General features: G+C 41.0%; 3 protein-coding genes and 1 pseudogene across 5 annotated transcripts in view; all 4 read left to right on the plus strand.

Annotated features, from left to right (window-relative positions):
- Nucleotides 1-2,740, plus strand: part of LOC119544041 (UDP-glucuronosyltransferase 1-6-like) — a 46,238-nt gene extending 43,498 nt beyond the window's left edge. For both annotated transcript variants that reach the window (XM_037849070.1, XM_037849069.1), the window contains exon 3: nt 2,333-2,740. The gene's annotated coding sequence lies outside the window, so the exon portion shown is untranslated. The remainder of the gene's footprint in view (nt 1-2,332) is intronic.
- The window catches only part of LOC119544040 (UDP-glucuronosyltransferase 1-6-like), a 235,793-nt gene that overhangs the window by 62,537 nt on the left and 152,454 nt on the right, over nt 1-20,802 (plus strand). The gene's annotated exons all lie outside the window — the stretch shown is intronic.
- On the plus strand, nt 5,682-5,804 carry LOC119545023 (annotated as a pseudogene).
- Nucleotides 11,492-13,533, plus strand: LOC119544042 (UDP-glucuronosyltransferase 1-2-like). Its single transcript, XM_037849071.1, has one exon. It carries the CDS (start codon nt 11,510-11,512, stop codon nt 12,509-12,511), a length of 1,002 nt encoding a protein of 333 aa, XP_037704999.1. The 5' UTR covers nt 11,492-11,509; the 3' UTR covers nt 12,512-13,533.

Consider the following 20,802-nt stretch of genomic DNA (forward strand, 5'->3'; position numbering starts at 1 on the left):
GGATGAGAAGGTGGAATTGGGTAGTTCTTAGAGAGTCAGGTGAATGATTCCCCACAGCAGGGAAGGTCTCTGTCCCTGTTTCAATACAGAACAGTGGGACCAGAGGTGAAAATACTGATTTATCATTTAATGTTTGCCATCATTTGCCAGAGCTGCTGTGTCAAATACTGTACAATACACTGGTTTAAAAACAAGCACTTACTGTCTCCAAGCTAGAACTCTAAAATCAAGATGTCGGCCCACTTCACTTTTGTTGCCTGGTCAGCAGTGTTCTGGTGATGGATGCCTCTGTCACATGGTGATCTCTTTTTCTGGCTTCTTTTGTTCAATATAATGTTTTTGTGGTTCATCATGTTGTAGCATGTGTCAGAACTGCATCCCTTTTTATGGCTGAAGACTCTTCCATTGTATGGATAGACCACATTTTGTTTTCCATTCTTCAGCTGACGGACATTTCGGGGTGTTTCCACCTTTTAGCTATTGTGAATACTGCTGCTACTGACATTCGTGTATACAAGTTTGCCTTTGAATACCTGTTTTCAATTCTTTTTCGTATATACCTAGTAGTAGAATTGCTGGGTCCTGCATAATTCAATGTTCAACTTATTGAAGAACTGCCAATCTGTTTCCTACAGCGTCTGTACCATTTTATATTCCCACTAACAATGAATGAGGTTTCAAAGTATCCATGTTCTTACCGACTTTTGTTATCTCCATCATTAAAAAAATATTTTATTATAGCTATCCTGGCTGTTGTAAACTAGTATCTTATTGTGATTTTGATTTGCATTTCCCTAATAAGTAATGACATTGAGCATCTTTTCACGTACTCATTGGCCATTTGTAGATCTTCTTTGGAGCAATATCTATTCAAAACTATTCCCAAGTTTTTAATTGGGTTGTCTGTCTTTTTGTTTTTGTTTTTGAGTTTAAACAGTTCTTTGTATATCTGGATACTAAACCCTTATCAGATATCTGATATATATTTTTCTCCCATTCTAGGGGCTTGATTTTCACATCCTTGATGGCTTTATTTGAAACACAGAAACATTTAATTTTGATGAAGTACAATTTATCAATGTCTTCTTTTGTTTCTTCTGCTTTTGGTGTCATATCTAAAAATACTTTGCCTAACCCAGAGTCACAACAATTTACACCTCAGTTTTCTTCTAAGAATTTTACAGTTTTAGCTCTTATATTTTGTCATTGATTCATTTTGAGTTAATTTTTGTATATGTGTGAGGAAGGCATTCAACTTCATTACTTTGAATGTGTATATGCAGCTGACCCAGAATTCTTTCTCCAGTGTAATATCTTGGGACTCTCGAACCAGTGAACAGTAGAGCTAGGTTTGACTTCCTTCATTTAATAGTGACGATATAATATATAATCACATTAGCCCTTTGGACAGCCCCATTATACTCTTTGACTAAGTGAAGTTATTGCTAGACTCTGTTGCACGCAACTTTATTGGCTGACGTGCTGGGTAAATCTCAGGGTATATCTGGTGAGCTGTGACGTGCTACGGGGATCAAACCATGTCATCAGGACAGATACTTCATCTTCATTTATCTGCTTTCTTGGCAATGACATCATCCTCAGGTTATGACACTCAGGAGCAGAGGCTCCAGCCTGAATTCTTTTCCCAGGATTCTTAGGAAAATCCTCTATCTTACTGTCTCTGATTAAGTGACATGCCCATCTCTGAATTAGTGATATGGCCAAGGGCCTGAGATGTGCCAAGCAATTGAGAGCTGGGTCACATGTTCTGATCCCGCGCATATACATGAGAGTCTGGGAGAGGGAAGGTCGCTGGGATGGGCCAGGAAATGAATTGTTCACACTGGGATTAGTTTACAATTGACGATGTTTTCTCTTTAGAGTTTTCATTACCAATGTATCTTATCAATTTAGTATCTTAAAGATTTCTCTGTGTCTGTTTCTTACTTTCTTGTAAGCAAATATGAGGGGCACTAATTCAGAATGTCTTCAAGACAGTGGAGGATGATCTGGGAACCCTTAAAGCAACTGATTAGGGGCTTATACTCCTTTAATATTTTAAGTCTCTGCCTTTTGTTTCCTTTAGGTATATAATTTTTCTGTTGTGATACATGTCGGTACTTTTTAAAAACTTAAATTTGTAACTCAACAATTTTCCCAAGATAGGAAAAGAGTATTATTAAGTATAGGTCTTTTTCCATTAATGATACTTGGAATATGTAAGCCTATGTATAGTAGATTCTGATCTTTGTCAGCTCAGGAAACTTTTATTCTTTGATAATTGTATTATTTCTTCTCAATTTTTGCTATTTTAAAAAATCATTTTTTTTAGGCATTTCTGAAGGTTCTCCTGCGGATACCGGGATGAAACCCATGGCACCTACCACCCCTTAGAGCAATGCCATCACTGCTGTACACTTGCTTCTCTTTTTTAGCCACAAATTCCTAGACAATGGGAAAAATTGACTGCGGGAGTATCAAACATGCTTATGTTCTCATTTTCCACTGCACTTCCTTTCCTCATCTCTTCTGCCTGAACTGCTTGTTCCCTTTTCCCCACCTGATTTCCCCTCCAGTTCTGCCCACTTCACCTGCCCTTGGTGTCCAGAAATTTGATTGAAGCAGTGTGAGCAAGTTAGGGTGCTCACTGCCTAGACACCCCTGAAGATGGAGAAAGTGATTAAGTGAGAGGAAGGGGCAGCAACAAACAAGATACGATTTAACAAAGGTCTATGAATACTGAAACTTCATATAAATATATATATATAGTTTTAGATGCTGGGGTGTTGGAATAGCTGGAAGGAGGTAAATGACATGGTGGAACTGTAACCTGTATCATCTTTTGAAATTTGCTCACCTTTCTGTATGTACCCTATATTGCATAATAAGGAAAGAACTGAGACTGTGAAACTGCAACCCATAACAATTTTTGAAATTACCTATATAACTGCTTGTTGAGCTATATGTACCTAAATGTACCTATACATACAGAAAGTTAACACCTTCCTGTATGTATGTTATATTTTACAATAATGGAAATAGTTGAAGTTCTGGAACTGTGACCCATGATATACTTTGAAATTTATTCTCTAACTACTTGTTAAATCACACTTTGAAAGTCACCATAGTTATGTATATATGTTAAAGTTCACAATAAAGAGTGTACTAAAATGTTTTTAAAATGTATTTTAAAAGATTCTTAATATGTATTATTATGGATGGAACTTTGTCCCTGCCATTGCACACTATTATTTTTTAACTCTTCCCTATTATAAATTACAATGCAATCAAAGTCTTTACATATGAATCAGTTGGTGCAGATCTGATTATTTTCTAGGGATTGATTTTGAGGAGGAGAAAGAACAGCTTGGAAAGTGTTGTGTGGATGATCTATTTGCAACTTCCTTCCCACAGATTATTTCCTGGTTTCTGCTAGTCTCAGGAGCTAAGTGCTACTTTATTTATTCCCTTGTTAATCCTAATGGAATCCCCTGGCAAGTGTAGAGGATGATTTTTGTTCCATCAGGGATAGACAAATAGTTGTGCTCTCCTACTGGAAACTTTATGCATGATTTATCCATAAGCTCCTGGTGCCTGTAGTCAAGTTGTTTCCAGAAGTGTGCTCCAATTTACACTTCCATCAGAGTTATTGTCATTACCATTGGATATCCTAATTTCTTTAGGAATTTTGATAATGTAACATAAATAAAATGGTGTTTGTATTCTCAAAAAGAAAGAAAGAAAGAAAGGAAGAAAGAAAGAAAGAAAGGAAAAAAGAAAGAAAGAAATTTGATTGAAGCAGTGAATGGGAAAGGACAAAACATGGCATTGAGCGGCCATTTTGAAACAGTTCAGTATTCTCACGTTGGACAAATGCTTTGCAGGTAACAAGGAAAGGAGTCTCACATGAGTCATTCTTTATATGCATCCAGCTTCTTTCCAGTTTGTGTTGCACAAAGGACCCTCCCGGGTGTTAGTCATTTTCCATCACAAGTTCTTATATGTGATTAAATGTTGCAATTGGTTAGGTGATGATGATGATGATGATGACGACAACAGCAACAGCTAGCATTTGTGGTGCAGTTCTATATGCTAACGTCTATATGCCTGGAACTGTTCCAAGCACTGTCCTTTGGACATCTCAAGAAAACCAGGTGGTGTGATGTTCAAGCTGTAGAGTTCCCATTAATCCCTTTTGCAGATGATGGTTTCTACAGCATTAAAAATCAGTAAACCCACTTACTTCTCACATGAGCACCTAGTACTGCATGCATCAAGCACCTTACTTGTTGAAAAAATGATGACATTCAAACTGGTAGAGCCCAGTTTGGATGATTTAAAAAGAGCTATAGAAACTTCTTGTCTCCTTGTGATGATCCATTGTATCCTATGGCTGCTGTATCAAATCACCATAAGCTTAGTGATGTCAAACAACACAGTTATTATTTTACAGTTGTGTAGCTCAGAAATAGTCTCACTGGAATGAAATCAAGATGTCAGCAGGATCTGGTCCTTTCTTGAGGATCTGTTTCCATGTCTTTTCCAGCGTCTTGAGACTGCCTACATTCCCTGGCTTGTAGCCCCTTCCACCATCTTAAAAGTCAGCAATGGTTGTTGGCACCTTTTTCATGCGGCATCATTCCAACACTGACTCTCCTGCCCCCTCTTTCCCTTGTGATTATTTTAGGCCCATCTGGATAATGCAGGATAGTCTCCCCATCTCCAGGTCTGCTGATGAGCAAACTTAATTCCACTTACCCCCTTAATTCCCTTTGACACGTAACATGGCATATTCACAGGTGCCTGGGACCTGGATGTGAACTCTTTTGGGGGCCCCTTACTGTGCTGGCCATACCCAGTATTGCTCCTCTGAGGATGGCTTAGAGCTCAAGGCAACAGAGCATTTTGGATCATCAGAAGCTGGGAAAGAGTACAATTTACATTTAAATGCTTTCTAATTTTTGTGTCTTTATAATTGAACCTGAATGCAAATCATCTTAATACTTGCACATTTTCTTTATATTAACATATCTTTATACTAATTTTGAAAACAAAACAAATGGCGTAAAAAATTAGGAAACATTTCTCACCTACCCTAACTGCTCTAATCCATGCTGTGGACCCAGCCTGCTCAGGTAATGTTTTGAATAATGTTGACAGGGGAGCCATTCACGTGGTAAGTATTTATTGAGCAACTACTGGCTACAGATACCTACCAGGAATTGGTGAAACAAAGTTAATAAGACTAAGTCCCTCCCCTAAGGGAGATGGAGACACAATCCAGACATCGGTTTAATGTGTTATAACAGATGGTGTGGACATGGCTGTGGGAACCATGAGATCAAGTGATTCTGCTCATGGGCAAGGTATCAGGGGAGACTCCACAGATGTGGGGACCCCTGAGGTGAGCCCAGCAGGCTTACGGGGCTTAGGTGCAGGAAGGAGGCAAGGATAGTCATCCTCCCGGAGAGAACACTGAGAAGAGTGTGCAAAGGAATAAAAAGTTAGAGAAGGAGTACTTTGGTGTTGACAGAGAGCAAGGTTTGTAGCTAGCAGATATAGGCCAGGGGTTTCAAACTCAGAATGCAGATACTATCAAAGGTTAAAAATGGAGGACAATGGACAATAGGGATTGGTGGGTATTGTGGCAAACCAAACACCTTACATTCTCTTTCCCATCTCTCCCTTTAAGAAATCAAATTTAAATTATTTTTAAACTGTGGGGCTCTGCAGACAGAATCTCCATGGAAGTGTATGAAGCCTATTGCTCATATGGGTTGCCCTAAGGGACCTTGTAGATGGTCCTTATTTGTTGATGGTCAGGCCTGACCCTGTGCCATCCACAATCTAGGCTCCAGAAATGATGTGAGGTGTCTTTGGAAAGCCCCAGGGTACGGTAGCCAGGGTCCCCACAGGCCAAGTCGTCATGTCCATCCACACCCAGCTTCAAAACAAGGAGCACATGATTGATGCACTGGTCTGAGCCAAGTTCAAGTTCCCCAGCTGCCAGAAAATCCACATCTCCAAGAAGTGGGGCTTTACTAAGTTCAATGTTGATAAATTTGAAGATGTGTTGGTTGAGAAAGAAGCACCTCAACCCGATGGTTGTTGGCTCAAACACATTACCAATCTAGGCCTCTGGGCAATTAGCAGGTCCTGCACTCAAGAAGGCTTTGCCAGCGCTGCCCTCGCCCAACTTGTGCCCTTCAATAAATTTCCTGGTCATCTAAAAACAAAAAACTAAAAATCCCTGGGCTCAGCTGTCCAATCTGAACCGGTTCACAGGGCCTCCTGCCCCGGGGCTGGGAATGGGCTTCCTCTGCGGGAGCCACGAAGCCGTCCAGCAGGGGGCGCCGCGAGGACCCGCGTGGGGCGCTCAGGTGTGCGGGCGCCGCTCTGCAGACAGGGGCCCAGCTGTGGCCGCTCCACAGGGAGGGGTGCGCGCAGTGCGGCTGAAGAGTTGCTTACTCCAGAGCCTGTTAGTAATTTATGGATTCCCATTCATTTGCTAAATATTTGTTGATTTCTACTTTGATTTCTGTGCTTGGTGCTGAAGGAGTGAACATGTATAAACCACAGCTTCTGCTTCCAAGAATCGTGTTGGGAAAACCAATATACAAACATATGGCTGCAAAACAATTATTTACTAATTGTCAGTAATGGGCATTTAGGTTATTTCCTTTTTTTTTAATCCTATTTCAGTTTACAGTGCATGGACCTGGATAGGGGAATTATGAGGGAGGCAGGTACAGCATTGTAGAGGAAGCCACATTTTAAAACTTTTATATACACAACTCTAAATTTCCCATTTTAACCATTTTCACATGTACAATTCAGTGGTATTGATTACATTCACCATATTGTGCTACCATCACCACCATCCTTTACCGAAAATTTGCCTCTGCATCCCTTAAGCAATAACTCCCAATTCCCCTCGCCCCCCAGTGCTGGTAACCTGCAATGTACTATCTGTATCTATGAATTTTCTACTTCCAGGTATTTCATATAAGTGAGATTATTCAATATTTGTCTTTCTGTTTATTTCACTCTGCATATTTTCATTGTTCATCCATGATGTAGCATTTGTTAGAACTTTGTTCCTATTTATGGCTAAATAATATTCCTTGTATGGATGGACCACATTCCATTTGACCATTCATCTGTTGAAGGACACCTAGGTTGCTTCCACTTTTTCACTATCGTGAATAATGCTGCTATGAACATTATTGTACAAATGTCTGTTTCACCACCTGCTTTCAGTTCTTTTGGATGTATACCAAGAAATGGGATTGCCAGGTCATACATGACTTCTACATTTATCTTTCTGAGGAGCCGTCCAATTAGTTTCCACAGTGGTTGCACCATTTTACAATCACAGCTACAACAAATGAGGGTTCCAATTTGTCTACATCCTTGCAATGCTTGTTTGTTACTCTTCTGTTTTTCTTCCCTTCTAACAACCATTCTAGTGGGTGTGAAGTACTATCACATTGTGGTATTGTTTCTCATTTCCCTGATGACCAATGATGTTGAGCATCTTTTTTGTGCTTATTGGCCATTTGCATAACTTCTTCAGAGAAATGTCTATGCAAATCCTTGGATCATTTTGTAATGTGTTATTTGTCACTTTGTGGTTGACTTTTAGGTGTTTGGTAAATATTCTGGATATTAAACTCTCATCAGATATATGACTTGCAATTATTCTCTCCCATTCTGTAGGTTGTTTTTTTTGCTTTCTGGATAATATCCTTTGGTGCACAAAAGCTTTTCATTTTTATGAAATCTGTTTTGCTCATGCTTTGGTGTCATATCAAAGAAATCACTTTATCCTAGTTTATGAAGATTTCTCCTTATGTTTTCTCCCAGAGTCTTACGGCTTACTCCAATGATTAGATCCTTGACCCAAGTGGAGTTAACTTTTGTATATGGTGAGAAGTGAGGTATCTTTCTTTTGCATGCAAATGCCCAGTTTTCCCAGCACATTTGTTGAAGAGCCTATTCTTTCCTCATTGATCAGACTTTTTACTCTTGTCAAAAATCAGTTGACCATAAATGTGTAGGTTTCTTTCTGACTGTCAGTTCTATTCCACTGGGTTATCAGTCTGTCTTTGGGCCAGTACCACACTGTTTTGATTCCTGTTTCTTTGCAGTAAATTTTGAAATTGTGAAGTGTGTGGCTACCAAGTTTGTTTTCATAGAAAGCTACTTTTAAGGTGAACCTTTAGGGATGAGAAAGCATTTTTCAGGAGAGGAGGAGAAACTGATGCTCAGAGAGGCTTTGTGGCTTTCCTTAGCTTGGTGTGGGCAATAAGGAACAGAGCTCACGTCTGTCCACCGTCCAAGTCCATCGTTGTGCCTCTGCTTGGAGGTGGTGGATGGTGGTGGGAAGTGAGCTCAGTTCTGGATGTGTGGAATCCGAGGTGTCTGGGGACACCGGGTGACCTCTAGCGGTCAGCAGACGTGATGGGTGTTTTGTTCTTTTACTGTTGCTGCTGCTGCCAGTTGCCACACACTTAGTGCTTAAAACACCACAGGTTTGTTAGCTTACAGTTCTGGTGTTCAGAAGGCCAGGTGAATCTCAGGAGGCTAAACATCACCCTGTGAATGGGCCGTGGCCCTCCTGGAGGCTCCAGGGGGATTCAGGTTCTAGGGGTCGTCTGGTTCCCTCCTGAGGCCTCATCACTCCCATCCCTGTTTCCGTCTTCACACGGATTCTGTCTCACTGGGACCCTCCTGCCTCCCTCCTTCCCTATAATGGCGTTGTGATTACACTGGGTCCCTCCGGATAATCCAGGAAAATCTCCCTCTTTAAATCATCTAACGGGCAGCCTTCATCCCCTTTGCCCTGGAAGGAACATATTCACTGGCTTTGGGGTTAGGACGTGGACAGCTTTGGCGTGACGTTATTTTTCAGCCTCCACAGGGGTGAGGACCAGGAGCAGGTGTGAGCTGGAAATACGGGCTCAGACGGGAAGTGCAGGAGAGTGTGGAAGGCACAGAGAGAGCAGGGGGACCATCTCCCAGGGCTCAGGCCCCCGAGATGCCCCTTTCTGTCTCCTGATGTTTCTGGGGTGACCTCAGCCACCCCTCGTCTTCCACCACCACGAGTCTGAGGAGCCCAGTGAATCCGCGCAGCCCCGACCCCTCCCCTGGCCCAGACCCGCGAGGCTGCTGCCTGGACGTGTCCCCCGGGAGCCCCGCGGGCGCCAGGATCGCGCCCCCCCACCCCTTCCTCACCCCCCACCCTCCACCCTCACCCCCACCTGCTTCCCCGAGTGCGTCCCTCAGGGAAGGCACCGCTCTCCTCCCAGGATCCCAGCCGGAAATCTGCTTCCCCGGGGCCTCCGAGTCCAGACCCGCGTGTGGAAATCGGATGACACTAGCATCTGAATCAAAACGCGGCTGCCTTAGTTTAGGGCAGGGGAGAGCCTTTTTCAAGGCACAGGAATGCTTGCACCTGGTGAAGGGCGCGTGCTAGGCGCGGACATTTAAAGGGTGTGGGGGTATGGCTCACCCCCGGCTGAGGACTCCTTCCCGGTGTCCTCTCTCCTCCCAGCTCCCCGAGCCCCTCCGCGCTCCCGGGCACACTCCGCCTCTTCCCGCCCTCCGCGCCGCCTCCCTGGGCTCCGCTTCTCCCCGGGCTGCGGGGCCCCCGGGGGCCGCCCCCACTTCCCGCCTCTCCTTCCTGCTGTGTCCCCGCAGCCCTCGCCCCTGCAGGCCGCCACCTCTGCACACACAGCGCCGGTGTGGACTCCCCGGGTCCGGCCGAGCCCGGAAATCCTCCCGCAGAAGCGCACACCCGGCCGTGCCCGCCCTGCGCCCCAAGGGCCTTCCGTGGCCTTCGGGAGGGAGCAGGGGCCTCACCAGGACCTGGGCCAGGACGTGACATTGGGGCAAAGTCTGAGCATAAACTGCAGCGTGTCAGAAAGGCCCCGAAGGGGACAGGGCCAGAGGCCAGGCCAGTGCCGGCGCCCCCGACCCGTGGGGAGCAGACCCCGGTGGCTGCTAAGGGTTACTCTGCACGTTTAGGCTCCAGGTAGCTGGGACTTTTATTCCATGGGGCGGATGTGGAAGCCTCACCCTGTCCTTGTTTTGTCTTCATTCAATCTTGAGTTCGAGTTCTCTCCAGGTATATCCGTATTTGAAAGCCATTCCAACAGAGTCTTCCCTGACCATTAGGAGGGATACTGGAGAGGAAAACTAATGGGATCAGATGCCCCCTCCCCATTTAGAGAAAGCTGTCTCTGCAGGGTCATATTTTTCCTGCATGCTACCCATTCATGGGAGGAAAGGGTTTTATTTACATTTTTAATTTATTTTATGAATAAAGGCTTAGAGACTTTTATTGTTCCCCCTCCACCCCTACACTATCCAGTCCTAAAAGAAAACAAACAAACAAACAAATGAAAAACCACAAAAACCAAGGCCAAATTCTTAAACAAAAATCATTCTTGTTTGAGAGGTTATTGATGGTTCAAATGTAGGGAACTGATCTTCAATTTCCAGAATGTTGGCTTAGTAAATTATTAGTAATATTCTTTATTAAATATGTGCTTGGATTTTTAGAAAGGCCTCATAGCATTCTAACACTTAAATACCTTGCACACTTCTGAACCCTAAACCAGAACTTCTTCAGAAATTCCATGAAGAAATTAACAGGAACTTACTAAGGCACCAGATTGGAAATTGAGATTAAACATCTCCAGATGTAACTGACATCTGTTCCATTGCATCAGCACCTGTGCAGCCACTATTTTAGGTGTCATAACGATTCACTCACCATTCAATTCCCAGCAGGTGCTCTGTTGGATGAAGGAGAAGAATGTTGGCACTGTTCCCTATTTTTATTCTCTCTAGTTTGACCAAGTAAAATTCAAGTACAGATCTTCTAATTTCACTTTATAAATTCTTCTCTTTTGATGTATAAATAAGTATTATATTATCTTATCAATATCAATGAGCTGTCATAAAAGAGCTTTGTATATTGTGCTTTGCAGTGTGGCTCTGTTCAACTTTAAAGGTTGTGCTCTTCTTAATAGGCTTTCTTAAATAATTGCAATAGATTCTTAAGAGGCAGAGAGGAAAGGGTTGCAAGAGTGGTGAGATGGTGTCACGGCCAGCTGAGAATTTCTGGTTGGGGACACGGCACCAGTGACCCCTTAGAGCTCAGTTTCCACCTGAGAGACCATTGTTCAGAGGATGTGGGAGGTGAGGAAAGGAACCCAGTGTCCACAAGAGAGTGAACGAGGACATGGCCCTGAGAGGGGAGCAGGGTCAGGGGAGTTTATTGCAGAGGGAACAGTGGTGTTGCCCTGTGTGCAGACTGAAGGGCGTGCCCAGTGGGTGGAAGACAAGGGAGACAGTTATTCTGCAATGATTAACTTAAGGAGGGCATTCTGTCTTCCAATCACACTCCATTTGCTCAACGGTTTGGTGATAAGATTCACTGAAGAAATGAGGTAGAGGGCACAGCTGGGTGCAGAGTCAGCCGTGTTGGGATCCTGTGGAGATGGCGACGGGCCTCCAGTTTTCCCTGTGGGTGCTCCCAGTGCTGCTGCTTTTCCTGGGCATCAGACCTGGGGCCGAGGGCGGGAAGGTGCTGGTGGTGCCCATGGAAGGCAGCCACTGGCTCAGCATGCGGAAGGTCGTGCAGGAGCTCAGCGCCAGAGGCCACCAGGCTGTCGTCCTTGCTCCAGAAGTGAGCATGCACATGAAAGGAGCTGACTTTTTCACCCTGAGAACCTATGCCACTCCGTACACTCAAGAAGAGTATGATCAGCTCATGTTGGGCCAGAGTCAGATGGTTTTTGAAGAAATGCATTTTCTGAAGATATATTTTAAAACTATAGCAATAGTGAAACAAGTGTCATTGCTCTTTGAAAAGTCTTGTGCGGGGCTACTGCATAACAAGGAGCTGATCAGGTCCCTGAATGCCAGCTCATTTGATGTGGTTCTAACAGACCCCATTTACCCCTGTGGGTCCTTGCTGGCTGAGTACCTGTCTGTTCCTGCTGTGTATTTTTTGCGTCGCATTCCATGTGACTGGGATTTGGAGGGCACACAGTGTCCAAACCCTTCCTCGTATATTCCTAGGATGTTAACCAGGAATTCAGACCACATGACTTTCCTGCAGCGGGTCAAGAACATGCTCTACCCTCTGACCCTGAAATACATTTGCGATTATTCTTTGTCTCCCTACGAAAGACTTGCCTCTGAGATCCTGCAGAGAGAGACGTCCCTGGTGGATGTTTTCAGCTACGCTTCCGTGTGGCTCTTCCGAGGAGACTTTGTGATGGACTATCCCAGTCCCATCATGCCCAACATGGTCTTCATTGGAGGCATAAACTGTGCCCACAGGAAGCCTCTGTCTCAGGTCTGTATGGGTGCCAGGGTTCCAGGTGGAGCTTGTTTTTCAAAAACTTTCTTTCAAGTGCTTACATGTCTATCAATCTTTCTAAAGATTCCTACTTCTCATTCTCCCTCTAACAGTCTTTGGGGAGATAAGTACTGAAGTGTCTCCAATAGTGGCGTTAGGTTGGAATGGTCACTGAGAGGAAGACAAGGCAGGGGTGAGGGTCCCTACTATGTCAGAGAAGCCATGGTGTGGCTCAACCAAGAGCGTCCATTGATAAGAGCACTGCCTTCATGGTTGTGCCATTTCTTCTGCTGTGTAGGAGCACAGAAGCTGATCCATCTGGAGATTTTTGCTTCCTGGTACTCAGTAGAAGGATAAAGGAACTAGCAAATTGTGTTTGTTGCCAGGAATGGTTTTAGAGGTTCTGTCTTGGAATGGATGGAGATGTGATTACAAGGGCACCTACGCAGTCAAAGGAAGTAGAAGTTTCAGAGTTTGTGTAAGTTAAGCAGACGTGAGACAATGCCAGAGAGGGAAGACTGGGGTTCATGATCAGAGAAAGAAAGTCCAGCTTTTCTGAGCTTTTCTGACAGCATGTTCCCTGACCTGGAGTTTGTCCCTGGAGTAGAATGTGGGGAAGTTCCAGGCTTGGGAAGGCATCATGGAAGCTGTGTGTCAAGTGAGTCTTCTACTTGAACACTGAAATCATCCAAGGATGATGGTAGGGGTCAGCAGATCACACCACGGGCCTAAGAACCCACTGAAGGTGGGGTCAGTGATGAAGAGAAATGAGTCTAATAGGCGAAGGGTTTGTCAGGAAGGTTGACCACAGCACTGAACCACTTTCGCTTCACCCCAAGTTTCCATGGTGGAAACTACTGCTTTACCCATAATTTCGGAGGCATCTTACATTAACCCTCAGTATTTGGATTTGTTTGCTTGAATTCTTGGCGAGTAGATTTGGTTTCTTTACCCAGTGAGCTATCACTTTTATAGGGAAATCAGCCCGTTTATGTCTTATTCACTTAATTTATATAACTCCTATGATGGTAGATCTTTTATAGTTGTTGTGTTCTTACTCTGTACTTCCTTTTATTTCTGAATGTATTATTATAAAGGACTCTAATCTTCATTTTTATTTTTAATCAAATTTCTAGTTACCTATTTTTACTTGATTTTGCCCCCATTGATGTGTTTTGTAAATTATAGATATATATGCATCTACTGGATTTGTAAAACTGCTCAAAAGTAGAGAGGCATTGGAAATAATGTTGCTATTTTCTTTTAGTTTGTTTATGTGAGTATGTTCTCTGGAGTTAACTGTATTGGTACAAATCTCCACGGCTATTGTTCTAGCTGGATGACCTTGATCAAAATCAACCACCAATAAACAAATCACACAGTAAATTTCTCTAACACCATTTTCATTGACACAATTTAAATATTGCCCAGGTGGACAAGGTGTGTCATCTGGAGACTGGCTGTCTTCCCAACTTAACCTTCGGGATCCATGATCCTTGTGGTCTTGGATCTGCTTCACCCTTGGCAGTCTCAGCAGCTCAATCTCAGCAGCTATATTCCTCTTCTTGACATTTGCTTCTCTTGTAGACTTGTATTCGTGGGTTAAGCTCTCCAAATACAAGTGTTTTTATGAAAATGTCTGCCCTTATTTCTGCCTTTCCTTTAGACCTATTGATATCTGATTATTTGGTGCATAACATTTCATTTATTTGTAAATCATCATCATGTATTATACATGAGTTACAATACTATGATTTTTGTCCTACTAAATTCTCGTTTTTATTTTAAGATATTGTTACCCTTAATTATTTGGTTTGGATAACCCATAGATTTGACTCCTTTAAGTAGCTTTAGTTATTTTTCTCTAAGATGAAAGATCAGAGTCCAAATCTTTTATACGTTTTCTTCTTATCTTTCTTCCTTAATCTAAAGGCTTATGACAGCTTGAATTACTTTACTGGTCTTCTCAAAGAAACCTCTTGTAGATTGGCTTATTTATTCCTGCTCTTTTTTATGCATTACTTTCAGCTTATTTTTAAAAAGTTTTACCTTATCCTTGAGATGAAGCATTATAGGATTGAAGGCTATAAATAAAACTTTTTCTGTGTCCTTTAGGTTTTGGTATAAATTTCTCTTTATTTTTCTTAAGTGAATTTTAATTTCTATTTTGGATTTTCAATTTTATTTGATGGCTATCTACGAGCTGTTTCTTAATTTATGTATAATTAAGACTTTTTAACTTTCCCTTATTTTTTTCCTAATTATTTCTTATTACAATCAGAGAATTTTTTAGTGTGAAGTCATTGCTTTTGATAACTTTCTAACAGGTCTTCTTTGTGGTTTATTACAGAATTGACCATGGAAATGTGATGCGAGTCATATGCAATTTAACATTTTCTAGTAGGCATGTTTTTTAAAAAGTAAATAAAAAATATATAATTAATATTAATGATATATTTTATTTATCAAATATATAAAATATTATCATTTCAGCATGTAGTAGTATAAAATTATTAAGGAGATGTTTGACATTCTCTTTTTTTCATATATGTCTTCCAAATCTGGTATATATTTTACACGTATATCTCAACCTGGACTAAGCACAATTCAAGTGCTCAATAGTCATACGTAACTAGTGGCTTGTATATTGGACACCATGTGATCAGTATTTGCAAAGCTTCCATGAATACATCTAAAAATGTATCTACTTTTAAGTGTCTGTATGTACCTGTAATAGTGACTATTGTTTTCATAAATCAGTTTTCCTGTTTTAAAAAATGTCTACTGAGTCTGCACAATTGTTATATCTTAAAATATCCCCTTCTAACTGAATTTTGGTCAGGTATTGAGGTTTAATTATTTTTGCTTTGTATCTGTCTATCTCTCTGATCTGCTAGATTGTTTGGTGCACATAGGTTTATGATTCCTGTATTTTATTCATAAATATTGCTCTCATCATTAAACAATGTCCCTTACCATCTACCTTGTATGATATCAGTATTGCTACTCTTGTTATTTTTGGATTACTTGTCTCTTTACTTTACCTTAAAAAGAAGCCCATGCTTTTACAAGTTTACTTGGGAAGAGCACATTGTAAAAAGTCTCCAATCTGATGGTCTGTTTGAACAAAAGGATTTGGTCTGTTCACACAATGTATATGCTTGATTTTACTCCTTTCATTTTGTATAAGCTTATTCTTTTTGTTGTTTTGTTTTTCCTTGTTAATTCTGGAAGTATGACACCTTTCTTTTCCATTTACGTGACCTTACTTTTCCTGGTTCTTCCAATAAAACACACAATTCTGTGCTTTGGTATGAAAACAAAATGCCAAGCGTTTCTTCCACCCAGATGCTTGGTTTGCTTTTTTAATTTTATTATTCATTCATCTTTGTACTAAATTAATAATATCTTCAAGTATTTTTCCTGGGATATAATAAATTTCAATTTAGGAAGTCATTATATACCTGAGAGTGTCCCTTACCCTACACTGAGCACCAACTTGTTTGAGTACAGATTTATTAACTTCCCTGTTATCACTTGCATTTTCTAGTGTGCAGGAGAAATCCTAAAGCTAGTCTCACGTCGGATCCTTCAGAAGTAGCATACTTGTTTCTCCTTGTTTTATTCTTACATTCTAGAGATTGATCTTTTCCATGACCTTGTCCCAAACACAGTGTCTTAGTTGCCCAAGGCTATTGTAACAGATTACCACAAACTTAGCAGTTTAAAACAACACAAATTTATTATTTACAAATTTATTGTCTGAAGTCTCAAATGTGTCTCACTGGGCTAAAATCAATGGGTACGGTTTCCTTTCTTCAGGAGGCTCTAGGAAAATCTATTTCCTTGCCCTTTCCAGCTCCTAGAGGCTGTCCACTTTCCTTGACTCATGGCCTTCTTCCTCCTTGCTCAAAGCCAGCACTGAGGCCACCTCAAATCTCGGAATCTTCTGCCTTCCTCTTTCATTTATGAGGGCCTTTGTGATCACGTTGGCTCCACCCAGATAATCCAGGATATTCGATTTCAAGATCCTTCACGTAATCACATCTGCAAAGTCCCTTTCATCATGTAATAGAACATATTCTCAGGTTCCGAGGATGAAGATATGGAGCTATTATTCTGCTCACCATACACAGTAAGTCTAAAGTTAAACCTGTGTCTTATTGAAAACTGAAGATTTTCCTCTAAGTCATTGAACTTCTTGTTCTGATTTATTCTTTGTGAACACCTGCCATATATAGATTTTTATTCTCTAGCCTCCATAATTATCATCTTCCTCCTCAACTTTTTATTCTTTTCTATCCCCTCCCTGCCCCCACGTTCTGGGAGAGCATATCTATGTCACCGATTTTATTTTCTTCATTACCAATTGTACCGTTTATTGCTTCTAATGTACATTTTAAAAAAATTTTAATTTTTGCTTGTTTCAAGTTAGTTACTGCCTCCCCTGTCCCCCAATATCACTATAATCATTTTCAACAAATAGTTTTGTTTTCATAAGTTCCCAAGGTAAGGTATTTGTCTGAATTTTATCAAATATAGATACCACAAATGAAGGACTCTCACTGGCTTCACATAAATATTTTCATCCCTTGAGTTGAAAAAATACAATAAAGAGCTTGCGAAGCTGGATTTCTGTTTGGGTGTACTACAAGTTGCACATAAGGAGGAGGAAAGGGTTTTAGAAGATACTAAATAGTCCAAAATTTGACTGAATGGGATAAAAGTGGAGAATAGGCTACTGTGTTCAGTAATGAAACCACTAACAAAGTCTCAGGGTGTAGTCAAACTAGAGTGGGGGTGAAGGAAGTTACATTGACAGGATTCAAAAGAGTGGGAGGAGAGGAAGTGACATGAATGAGCATTTACTGAGAAAGTTGGATGAGAAGGTGGAATTGGGTAGTTCTTAGAGAGTCAGGTGAATGATTCCCCACAGCAGGGAAGGTCTCTCTCCCTGTTTGGATAGAGAAGAGTGGGACCCGGGGTGAAAGTACTGATTTATCCTTTAATGGGTGACTTAATTTTCCAAAGCTGCCATGACAAATACCGCACAATAGTTTGATTTAAACAAGTAGCATTTATTGTTTCTAAGCTAGACGTCCAAAATCAACATATTGGCCTAACTTGCTTTCTCGCCCGGTCAGCCGTGTTCTGGTGATGGCTGCCTCTGTCACATGGTGATCTCTCCTTTCTCGCTTCTGACTTCTGGCTTCTACTTCTTCTGGGTGACTGCATCCTATTTTCCTCTCTTTATAAGTCTTCCAGTCAAACATATGAAGACTCATCCTGATGTCTTCAGAGGTCCTGTTTGCAAATGCCTGACTTTCTTGAGTTAGCATCATGTTTTAAAGGTTCATACATGATGTTGTAGACCAGCAATTTCTTGGCAAATAATATTCTATTTTATAGATATACCACATTTTATGTAAGTGCTCATTAGCCGATATTTGTGTTTTTTTCCACTTTTGGCTATTTTGCATAATGCTGCTATTAACATTGGCCTAATTATTTTGTGTGGACATATGTTTCCAATTTACTTGGGTATGGACCTAGGAGTGTGTTTTAGTTTCCTATGCTTCTCAAAGCAATGCCATGAAATAGGTCGGCTTAAATAATGGTTACCATCTGGGACACTGTCCAAATGAAGTCATCTTCAAGGGGTTGCTTTCCTTCTGAAGACCAGCTGCCACCATATTTGGCTCCTCTGCTACATGGCAAGGCACATGAAGGTATCTTCTGTTCTCTCCCTTCTCTTCCAGGTTCCACTGCTTTTGGCTTCTTGCCCCCTTGCCTTTCTCTCTCCCCCATATTCATTCCATTTATAAAGGTCTCCAGTAATAAGATTAAGTTCCATCATGATTCAAGTGGTCACGCCTTAACTGAAAGAGTCCTCTGAAAAGGTCCTACTTACAATGGATTCACACCCACTGGATTAGATTTAAGAACATTTTTTCTCTGGGGTACATTAGCTTCAAAGCACTACATAGCAAAAGTGCTGGAATGTATGATAACTACATGTTTATTTTTTGAGGGACTTCCAGACTATTTTCCAAAGAGGCTGCACTGTTTTATTTTATTGTGGGAAAATACACATAACATAAATTTTACCATTTTAACCACTGTAAAGTGTGCAATTTGGTGGCATCAAGTGCTTTCACAATGTTGTTTGCCATCACCATACCTAGTACGGGACATTTTCATCACCACAAATGGAAACCCTCTACCCTTTATGCAGTCACTCCCCATTCTCCCAATGCCCGGCCCCTGGCAGCAATTATTCTCCTTTCCGTTACATGGATTTGTCTATTCTGGATAATTTATGTAAACGGAATCATACAATATGTGGTCTTGGGTGTTTGGCTTCTTTCGCTCAGCATGTTTTCATGGTTCATCATGTCGAAGCCTGTGTCGGAACTTCATCCCTATTTACAGATGAAGAAAATTCCATTCTATGGATAGACCACATTTTGTTTTCCATTGATTACTTGATGAACATTTGGGTGTCTCCAGCTTTTAGCTATTGTGAATGCTGCTGCAACAGACATTCATGGATACACAATTCTGTCTGAATACCTGATTTCAATCCTTTTGGGTAAATACCTAGGAGTAGAATTGCTGGGTCATGTGTAAGTCAATGTTCAACTTATTGAAGAACTGCCAATCTGTTTCCTACATTGGCTGTACAATTTTACACTCCCACCAACAATGAGGGTTCCCAATTATCCATGTTCTTGCTAACATTTGTTATTCTCCATTTTAAAATATTTTTTATAGCTCTCCTGGCTATTGTGAGGTAGTATTTTATTGTGGTTTTGATTTACATTTCCTTAATAAGTAATGGCACTGAGCATCTTTTTATGTACTCATTGGTCATTTGTAGATCTTCTTTGGAGCAATGTCTACTCAAAATCATTCCCAAGTGTTTCATTGTGTTGTCTTTTGGTTGTTGAGATGTAAGAATCCTTTATATAACTGGATATTAAACCATCATCAGATATATGATATATATTTTTCTTCCATTCTAGGGGATTTCTTTTCATATTCTTGATGGTATCCTTTGAAGCATAAAAACATTTAATTTTGAGGAAGTACAATTTACCAATGTCTTCTTTTGTTTCTTCTGCTTTTGGTGTCATATCTAAAAAGACTTTACCTAACCCAGGGTCACAACAATTTACACCTCAGTTTTCTTCTAAGAACTTCATAGTTTTTGCTCTTATATTTGGTCATTGATACATTTTGAGTTAATTTTTGTGTAGGTGTGAGGAGGGGGTTCAACTCCATTCTTTGTATGTATATATGCAGTAGTCCCAGAATTCTTTCTCCAGTGAATTTTCTTGGGACTCTTGTCCCAGTGAACAATAGAGCTGGGCTTGATTTCACTCATTTAATAGAATTGATATAATCTATAATCACATTAGACCTTTGGACAGCCCCATCATACCCTTGAATAAGTGAATTTATTGCAAGGCTTTCTTTTGCATACAGCTTCATTGGCTGACATGATGGATAAATCTCAGGGTGTATCTGCTGAGGTGTGACTTGCCACAGGGATCAAACCATGTCATTAGGACAGATATTTCATCTTCATTTATCTGCTTTCTTGGCGATGACATTGTCCTCAGGCTCATGACACCCAGGCAGCAGAGGATCTAGTCTGAATTCTTTTTCCAGGATTCTTAGTAGAATCCTCTGTCTTATTGTCTCTGACTAAGTCACATGCCCATCTCTGAACTAATGAGTACAGACAAGGGCATGAGATGTGCCAAGTGGTCGAGAGCTGGGTCACATGTTCTGTCCCCACATGTACATATGAGAGTCTAGGAGAGGGAAGGTCGCTGGGATGGGTCAGGAAATGAATTGTTCACACTGGGAATTAGTTTACAATTCAAGGTGTTTTCTCCTTAGATTTTTCATTACCAATGTATCATATAAATTTACTATCTTAAAGATTTCTCTGTGTCTGTTTCTAAATTTCTTTTAAGTAAATATGAGGGGCATTAATTCAGAATATCTTCAAAACATTGAAGGGTGATTTGGGAACCCTTAAAGCAATTGATTAGGACTTATATACCTTTTGCATTTTAAGTCTCTGTCTTTTGTTCCATTTTAGATTTTTTTTTTCTGTTGTGATACATGTTGGTACATTTTTAAAACTTAAACTTGTAACTCAGCAATTTTGCCAAGATATGAAAAGAATATTATTAGTTATGGGTCTTTTTCCCTTAATGTGTCATGGAATATGTAAGCCTTTCTATAGTCGATTCTGATCTTTATCAGCTCAGGAAAGTTTTATTCTTCAGTAATTGTATTATTTCTTCTCAGTTTTTGCTATTAAAAAACATCGATTTTTTAAATGTATTATCTAAGGTTCTCCTGCAAAATGCAGGGTACCAGGATGGAACCCACAGCCCCTACCGCCGCTT

The sequence above is a fragment of the Choloepus didactylus genome, chromosome 9 (assembly GCF_015220235.1).
Source record: "Choloepus didactylus isolate mChoDid1 chromosome 9, mChoDid1.pri, whole genome shotgun sequence".
Taxonomy (NCBI): Eukaryota; Metazoa; Chordata; class Mammalia; order Pilosa; family Megalonychidae; genus Choloepus; species Choloepus didactylus.